Source organism: Lathyrus oleraceus, chromosome 5, assembly GCF_024323335.1.
Source record: "Lathyrus oleraceus cultivar Zhongwan6 chromosome 5, CAAS_Psat_ZW6_1.0, whole genome shotgun sequence".
Classification (NCBI taxonomy): Eukaryota; Viridiplantae; Streptophyta; class Magnoliopsida; order Fabales; family Fabaceae; genus Lathyrus; species Lathyrus oleraceus.
The window spans coordinates 74,444,647-74,454,316 of NC_066583.1; the positions used below are offsets into that span (position 1 = coordinate 74,444,647).

At 33.4% G+C, this 9,670-nt stretch overlaps 1 protein-coding gene across 1 annotated transcript; it reads right to left on the minus strand.

Moving 5' to 3' along the window:
- Nucleotides 1-5,607: 5,607 nt before the first annotated feature.
- On the minus strand, nucleotides 5,608-9,146 carry LOC127078818 (uncharacterized). Its single transcript, XM_051019243.1, has 7 exons — nucleotides 9,111-9,146; nucleotides 8,984-9,019; nucleotides 8,822-8,886; nucleotides 8,592-8,633; nucleotides 7,349-7,497; nucleotides 7,104-7,210; nucleotides 5,608-6,657 (listed from the first exon to the last, which is right to left on the minus strand). The coding sequence occupies exons 1-7, from the start codon at nucleotides 9,144-9,146 to the stop codon at nucleotides 5,608-5,610; spliced, it is 1,485 nt and encodes a 494-aa protein (XP_050875200.1).
- Between the last annotated feature and the right edge of the window lie 524 nt (nucleotides 9,147-9,670).

A 9,670-nucleotide genomic window follows, 5' to 3' on the forward strand; every position in this document is an offset into this window, starting at 1 on the left:
CTTCATTTCTCTTGAATTGGCCTAACTCTTCCTGCATGGCATTGATCCAGAATTCATCAGTTAAGGCTTCTTTAACATTCTTAGGCACAATCTTGGATACAAAACAGGCGTGTGGGATCAATTCCCTTGACCTAGTGGTGACCCATTTATTTGGGTCTCCTATAATGAGATCTTTAGGATGATCCTTCTAAATTCTGATAGAGGGTCCCTTATTAACTTTATCAGCTTCAGGTTCAGCTTGAGTGGACTCACTCTCACTACTTTTGTCCAGGAGATCAGTTGGGGCATCATTCGAAAATGTTTCAACATCGTCAGTGACATCAGTCTCTTGATCATCAACAACGACATTGATAGACTCCACCATAACTTTTATTCTGGAATTAAACACTCTAAAGGCTCTGTTGTTTGTTAAGTAGCCAATAAATATTCCTTCATCACTCTTGGGGTCCATTTTCCTTATTTGTTCACGATCAGCCAGGATATAACATTTACTACCAAACACATGGAAGTATTTGACAGTAGGTCTTCTTCCCTTTCAGACTTCATATAAAGTGGTTGAGGTCCCTTTTCTCAATGTTACTCTGTTGTGAACATAACAGGCCATGTTCATCGCTTCGGCCCAGAAGTGGTACGGCAACTTCTTAGCATGAATCATATCTCTAGCAGATTCTTGGAGAGTTCTATTTTTCCTTTCCACCACACCATTTTGCTAAGGGGTAATGGGAGAAGAGAACTCATGACCAATCCCTTCAGATGAACAGAATTCAGCATATTTATTATTCTCAAATTCTTTCCCATGATCATTTATGATTCCAATAACATGACTTTCTCTTTCTCTTGGAAGTCTTTGGCAAAGATCTTTGAAGACATCAGATTTTTCCCTTATAAAATTCACCCAGGTATATCTAGAGAAGTCGTCGACTACAACATAAGCATACCTTTTACCACCAAGACTTTTCACCTGCATAGGTCCCATCAAGTCCATGTGGAGAAGTTCCAGCACTTTAGATGTGGTGTCATGTTTGATCTTCTGATGTGACATCTTTGTCTGCTTTCCAATCTGACATTCACCATATACTCTTCTTTCTTCAATCTTTAATTTTGGAATTCCTTTGACAGCTTCAACATATATGATCCTCTTCATTCCTTTAAATGTAGATGACCCAGTTTTTGATGCCATAGTTTCACTTCTTCTTCTTTAGCTAGATCACATATGGATGAATATATAGTTTCTTAAGGAATCCACATATAGCAGTTGTCCTTAGATATGACTCCTCTCATGATCACCTCAATTTTTGCATTAGTAATCAAACATTCAGTTTTTGTGAAGTTCACATTTAGGCCTTGATCACATAGTTGACTGATGCTGATCAGGTTTGTAGTCAATCCTTTAACAAGCAACACATTATCAAGGTTAGGAACTCCAGGATAGTTCAGCTTTCCAATCCCCTTAATTTCACCCTTTGCTCCATCACCAAAAGTTACATAGTTGGTGACATGGGATTGAAGGTCAACCAACAGGTTTTTGTTTCCAGTCATGTGTCTGGAGCATCCACTGTCAAAGTACCAATCTTCTTTGGTTGAGACTCTGAAGGAAGTGTGAGTTATCAAGTTAGTAGCACTAGCCCTAAGAACCCACTGTTTTCTGTTAGCAGGGATGTGTTGTTTGGGTCTAGGTTGATGAGTAGGACTAGGATAACCATACAACCTAAAGCATAATGGTTTTATGTGACCAAATTTCCCACAGTAATGACATCTCCATCTTTAGTGTTTTCCTTTATGTTGTTTTTCCTTGTGATGTTGAGACACCTAATGTGACATCTTTGGTTTGCTACTAGTGGGACTACAGTCAGGAGAGGATTCATTGAACCCAAGGCCAATCATGTCTTCTGCCATTTTTCCAGCCTGGAGGATTTTGTCTAAGGTGTCAGATCCACTAATTAGCATTCTGACATACTTTATCATCTCATCCAGTTTCGAATTCAGGAACACAACTTCAATCTTCAACTTAGAGATGGTTTCTAAGTGTTCTGTCCTCTCAGCCTCTAGCTGAGTTATCAGTTTCTTCTGATTCTCCACTTGTTGACACACTTCTTCACTTCTGAAGCACAACTTCCTGTAAGAAGTAGCTAATTCATCAAAGGTTAATTCATCATCACTGGAGTCTTCATCAGGATCCCATCTCCCAGTCAAGGCAGTCACAAGATTGACAGATTCTCCTTCTGTTTCACTTTCAGAATTATCATCAGACCAAGTAGCTGCAAGACTCTTATTCTATTTCTTGAGATAGGTCCTACATTCAGCTCTAATGTGACCATACCCTTCACATTCGTGGCACTGAATTCCTTTGTCATGTCTGGATTTTTCTTCTGATTTTGTTCTTCTTCCAGCATCATTGGGCCTACTGATGTCAAATGTGTTGTTCTTGATATTAGACTTTGACCTCACATCCATCCTCTTCAGGATTTTGTTGAATTGTCTTCCAAGTAACGCTAAATCATTTGCCATATCTTCATCAGTATCCTGACTACTTTCTTCCTTTTTATCTTTAGTGTTTGACACAAAGGCTATGTTTTTGACTTTCTTTTCAGATCCACCACTCATTCCTAACTCAAATGTTTGGAGGGATCCAATTAGCTCATCCACTCTCATCTTGCAGATATCTTGAGATTCTTCTATGGCTGTCACTTTCATGGCAAATCTCTTGGGAAGTGATCTGAGAATTTTCCTCACAAGCTTTTCATCTGATATCTTCTTACCCAGGCTCTTGAGGCATTAGCAATTTCAAGGATATTCATATGGAAGTCATGAATACTTTCATATTCTTTCATTCTCAAATTCTCAAACTTTGTAGTAAGCAGTTGCAATTTAGACATCTTCACTCTAGAGGTACCTTCATGAGTGGTTTTAAAAATATTCTAAGCATCTTTAGCCACCTCACAATTGTTCACCAGTCTGAAGATGTTCTTATCAACCTCATTGAATATAGCATTCAATGCTTTAGAGTTTCCAAGAGCTAGTTCATCCTCCTCCTTGGTCCATTTTTCCTCAGGCTTCTTATCAGTTGTAACTTCTTCATCCTTTATAGTGAAGGGGTGTTCCCAGCCTGTTAGAATAACCTTCCAAGCCTTATTATCCAACGATTTCAGGAAGGCTACCATCCGAGGTTTCTAGTAGTCATAGTTAGATTCATCCAGAATTGATGGTCTGTGTACATATCCTCTGTCTCTATCCATAGTACCAGAAAGTAACGTCCCAAGATCTCACCCAGAACCAGAGCAAGATGCATGCTTTGATACCAATTGAAATTCTGGTATCAGATATGAGATGTCGAAGGTAACGTCACGACACTAATATCTGAACAACAAGTGAAATATAAATAGGATAAAAATAGAGAAATAATTGAACAAGCGACACAAGCAATTGTTAACCCAGTTCGGTGCAAACTCACCTACATCTGGGGGCTACCAAGCCAGGAAGGAAATTCACTAAACAGAATTAGTTCAAAGACTCCCAGTAAACAACTTCAAGTTACAATCTTTTCACCTAATCTCTACCCGTGTGACTTCTATCTAAGAATTCTTAGATATGAGACCCTACTCACCCCCCCTCAATCACAGTAGTGATATAAGAACAAATACAAAAAGAAAGAATACACACTTCAAGGACACATACTTGATCTTGCTTAAAAGCTTCAACCAAGTAAACAAATACACATGTACTTCAAAACTTAGAGTGGACAAATTACAACACAAAACTCAGTCCAATTCATACATCAATAAGATGAATGAATTACTCACAATTCACAAGTTCACACAAGACTAAAACCCTAAAACTCTCTCACTTCATCGTTCGTATCTTGTGTGTATAAAACAAGTTTTACATAGCCTTTAAATAGAAGCTTTTTGAATGGGCTTGGGCAACATGAAACCCTAATTCTATTTTAATTGTGTATCTCCCAAGAACCAGCAGCTAATCATTCCTTTTTGGAAAAACGAACATTCTGGTTTTAAATAGAATTACTCCTTGAATAGCGCATGCAATCTCCACATAAGCACACAAAGATTTGCATGAAAAACGCAACAATAAAACACATAACATTCAGACTGAATGTTCTGTATGCACATGTCTTAAATATCGGGTCTGACATCTTGACTAAATCCTGCACAACCATATTTAAACAACCTGCAAGAAGTTGATATCACATGTCAAGACAACACGCGTGACATCTTGTGATAACACTAAGTTTTACCAAAATTGATGCCAACACATAGAACCAACAAATAGAACAATTAAGGCTTCAAAATATTGAGCACTAATATAAATGATCATTTATTAACAAAAAAAAAGCAATTTGGAAGTCCAGGAGTCAGGTAATACATAATGCCAAGATTCACAATAGAAACTGAGCCTTACACATGCACTGTTGTCTGACACAAAGAGGTTGTGTTAAGGAACACAATTGTATCATGCAACATGGCCAACCCGGTTCTTCTCAAGAATCTACTACAAGGGGGGTTTCAAGGGCTAACATAGCCTGTGTCAGCTGACAAAACCAGATCATGTTAGCCACAAGTCTTTTTTACTAAGATGACTTTCGAATGCATGATTTTCCAGCTTTTTCACTTCAATCTTGCCTGACACTTCCTTATTAATTGAAATTAAGAAAAACACACAAAAGTGCATAAAAACAAAACAAAATGATTAAAACACACAATAGAACAAGAATAAAATATGATAAAAAGACGCTATAATAATCACTTAACATTTAGTTGAATTAATTGTTAAGTTAAAGCTTATTATTTGGGATGAAGTTCCTATGGTCCATAAACATTGCTTTGAAGTTGTTGATAAGTTATGTAGGGATATACTTAGAATGTTTAATACAAGAAGTAAGAATCTTCCCTTTAGAGGAAAAGTTGTTGTCTTGGGTAGTGATTTCATAAAAATTATTCTTGTCATTCCAAAAGGGACAAGACATGATATTGTACACAATAGCATTAACTCAACATACATTCGGCAATTTTATTGAGTCTTAACATTGACAAAAAATACGAGGCTACAACATACATCTTTGTGTTCGGATCTCAATGATATGAAACATTTGAAGCAACCATGGTTAATATAACCATATTCAGTCTTGTAGAAATCTTTCAGCCCGAATAATTGCAAGACATCCCGAAACTATGGTACATCAGGTTGCGGAAGCTTTACTACATTTCTGTCATGGTTGATACATTTCAACATCCCCTAGTACTGCAAAAATAAATGTGTTATTGTCCACTACTACAAAAATGGTCTTTCACCACAGTTGGTAGAGATATATCATCACAAGTGATGAGTTGTGGTAACGTAAGCAAGACCGACCCAATCAATTCAGAGACTTTGTTCTAATTTTAAAAATGGACCTATATATATATATATATATATATATATATATATATATATATATATATATATATATATATATATATATATATATATAATTGTAATGATTAAAAATGACAAACAAAAGATAAAATTATATATTAACCAAATGAAGTATCAAAAAGTTCAAAGGTATTGTTTAAACTACTAACACCATTTCTTACAACTTAAATTATCTAACTACATAAAAAGAGCCTTCCTACGAACACTTTTTGAAGCAAAATCGTCAGCTAAGTCTTCATATTTTATTGTCTCCAAAATATCATTTTCAATAGCTATTAATGCCAATCGATTAAGCCTTTCTTGTGACATGGTAGACCGCAAGTAAGTCTTTAACAACTTCAATTTTGAAAAACTTCTTTCTGCAGAAGCAACTGTCACAAGAATAGTCAATAAGATTTTATATGCAATAACTGTATTAGGAAAACAATCCAAGCCTTTTAAAAATAATAATATATCAGTAGGTCTTATGGTTTCTTCAGGCAACATTTCTCTTAGTAACTTCAACTCTGCAAAAAATTCATACCCATCAATATCAGATTGCTCATTATATTTCAATGTCTGCTCAAAGTTAGTACAACAAGACTTCAAAGTTGCATCATCTAATGATTGTAACTTGTGAGAAGTAAACAAGAAACCAAAAATATCTTCATACTCTTGGTATTGCTCAAACCTCTTATTAAGAGAAACAACAACTTGATCAACAAGGTAAAGAAAATAATTAACCCTGAATGATTCTTCTTCTGATAGCTCGACTGATGGGATATTCAAATTCTCATCAAATTGCCTTTTTCTTTTAATACAAGAGTTAACCATATCACACAATGCCAAATTAAGACTATGACAACCACAAGGAGTATAAAAGACTCTCGGATTTATGTCTAAAAATCTCTTTTGCACACCTTGGTGTTTTCCTTTCATATTGGACCCATCATCATAACCTTGCTCTCTCACGTCAAATAGGTCGAGACCAAGTTCTTTCAATTCATTTTGTAAAACATCAAAAAGCCCCTGACCACTTGTATCATTCACATTCAAAAATCCTAAAAATGTTTCCTCAATACTAACAGAAGCTGAAGAAATATCCACATATCTTATTATCAAAGACATATGCTCTTGGTGACTAACATCGGGAGTACAATCAAGTATCACTGAAAAATACTTTGCCTGTTTGATTTTTCTAATGATTTCAATTTTAATCGCAAAACCAAGCAATGAAATCAACTCATTCTGTATGTTATGCCCAAGATAATGAAATCAACTCATTCAGCTAACATTTCAATCAAACCCAAAAAGTTTCCATTGCTACCTTCGTACAATTTCTCCTTAGAACCACTAAAGGCTAAATTATGTTTAGTAAGAAATTTCACTATTGAAATAACTCTTTTTAAAACATTTTTCCAGTGATCCTTTTCTTTCTCAATTAATCTTTGAGTTGTTTGATCAACAGTTTGAAATTTTTGCAGCCTTTTGCGATACTCATACCAAGTAGTCATATTTTTAACATGTTCCATGCCTAACTCGTGCTCTTGAATTTTTCCACCAACATGTACCCAATCACTATAACCCTCATTTGTTAATTGTCCCCTAACAATCCCATTTTTAAAAACTTTACAACAAAAATAAAATACTCTATCAAGCTCTTTCGAATAAACAAGTCAATCTCTATCACACACCTCTCCATTTGCTAAAGCTCTAGTATACAAATTAGCCGTAAAAAGTCTATTCAAACTATCTCTAGGACCCTTCACAATAGAATTATCTCTTTTAGGACCTTTCACAACTAATAAATCAATCAGTTTAGGTTGAAGACGATCCCAATTTCTTGGATCATATATATCATAATCAACATTATCATCATCATCATCATCATCATCATCGACATCATCATCATTATTAACTTTATCAACAATTGGCACACTATCAAGATTATCATTTTCAATTGACACACTACTAAGATTATCATTTTCAATGGGCACAATATCAAGATTATCATTTTCAATGGACACACTATTAAGATTATCATTTTCAATAAGCACACTATCAAGATTATCATTTTCAATAGGCAAACTATCAATATTATCAACATAACGACTTTCATTTGAAACTTGTGGTTCTTTGATTAAAAATTTATCAAGAGCTCCTACTTGAGATTAAATTAACTCTTCAATTTTTTTTCTTTTTCTTACGTTTATCATTTCCACATTCAAATTTTCTATTCTTAGGAGGCATCTTATGAGGCATAATAAAAAAAACTGAAATTTCTCATAATGTCTTTTGTGTCCGTCGATGATCTACTAATTATCCTGTTGTGAAATTGTGTTCCTACATCAATAACAAAAAAAATCAATTACATTAAATAAAAGAAATTATAAATTAATCATAAAAAAATATTAATAATTAAATCATGAAGAAAAGACTTTAATTAATATTCAATTATATTTTATTATGTTGTGTTTTTCTCTAATATAGTACCATAAAAAATTAATAATTATAAATTAAAAGCAAATTATAAATTAATAGTAAGAAAATAAATTACATTTAATTAAATAAATTATAAATTAATCATAAAAAATATCAATACTAAGACATACTAATTTTGCTTTGAAAGATTCCAAATTGCAATTTGGTTTTATGAGAAAAAGTAGGTATGGTAATATGTGCCATTTTTACCATCACAAGATGGTAACTGTGGTAAAAACATAGTAGTGCGTAACATATCACTACAATTGTAGAAAACAAGCGTAGTAAAAGGTTGAAACAATGGGTTTGATAGCCACTGCCAATATTTTGGCAGATTTTAAAACCTTTTCATCACGATTGTTCCTTCCAACTGTAGTGAAAGACTTAGCGCACAATATATCACCATAATCATTGATTCCAACCATGGTGATATGTATACTTGAATTTATTATAACTTATGTGGAATGCTTATTTCACCAATTGCTCATTAAACATATAACCTTTCAATCTGAATTAGGAATTAATAGTATAACAAGTTGAGTTATATTAGAAGAACGATTTACACTAATCAATATTATACGAGCTTAATATAATCCATTATCCGCATTTTGCTCTTTAAGGATTAAAATCAGTTTCAATGCTTCTAATTCTTATATTAACACTTCATTCACCACTATTTCATTTTGCAAATTATTAATTACTTTGCAACAAAACTAATAGTGAGGAAAGTGATAGAAGAATAACTAGAAGCACATAACCAAGTTATAACCGTTAAAGAGAAAGATATAAATGAGCCGCAAAAAGCTCGAAAAACATTGATAAGTGTAAGTTGTTTTCCAATATAAATTAATATATCATATTATTATTTTCTAATTCAACTTGAAAGGCTATGTAGTTAGTGAAGGGTTGATAAATTACTCAAACCACATACGATATAATAAATTCATCTTCTACGACATGTTGGCTGAACAAAATGAAAGTTGCATTGTATAAGGACTACCATTAACAATAACACAAACAACAATATTTATCAATAAAAAATCAACATGCTTCAACATAAATAACAACTTATCTTAATAAAACAACGACATACCTCCACAAAAACATCAACATGCCTAAACAAAAACATCTAAAATAACATAAACAACAACATTTATCAACAAAAATAACAACTTACTTTAACATAAACAACAACTTAACTTAATAAAACAAGAACATACCTCCACAAAAACATCAACATACACAATAAAAAACATTTACAATAACACAAACAACAATATTTATCGATAGAAAACAATAATTTACCTTAACATAAACAACAACGTACATCAACAATAACTTAGATCATTTGCTAATCTCTACAAAAATAACAATATAAAAACTACAATCTCATCTTAACAATAAGAAAACAATAAGTCAAATATTTCACGTATATTTTGAATAAGACAAACAAGAAAAGTTTTGAACAACAATAACTGTTAGACGGTGTGGCTAGTGATCGAGAGGGGGGGTGAATAGATCACCTCTTTAAAAAGTTAACGGATTTAACGTTTTATCAGAGTTTTCAAAAATGGCGGAAAAATCGGTCCCGAATCGACTTCCGTCTATTCTGAACCGCTACTAGAAAGCCGGACACACAAGTGTAATTGCTGGATTTTAATGAGAATGACAGAAACAATTCACACCAGAATTTTAACTAATTGAATGCGCTTATCCTTAAATTCTATTTCCAATGAATTTAAATCTAGCTAACCGTTTTATCAAACAGTTGGTGTGTGTG

What these genes read in the sequence shown, in the direction of transcription:
- LOC127078818 (XM_051019243.1), bottom strand. Translation starts at nt 9,146, where the DNA reads ATGTTTTTTATTGTGTATGTTGATGTTTTTGTGGAG. An exon ending in ACTATTAGTTTTGTTGCAAA is followed by an intron (nt 7,498 to 8,591) that starts GTAATTAATAAT and finishes TAATATTGATAG; the next exon opens with TTTGCCTATTGAAAATGATA. An exon ending in GAGCTTTAGCAAATGGAGAG is followed by an intron (nt 6,658 to 7,103) that starts GTGTGTGATAGA and finishes CATAACATACAG; the next exon opens with AATGAGTTGATTTCATTGCT.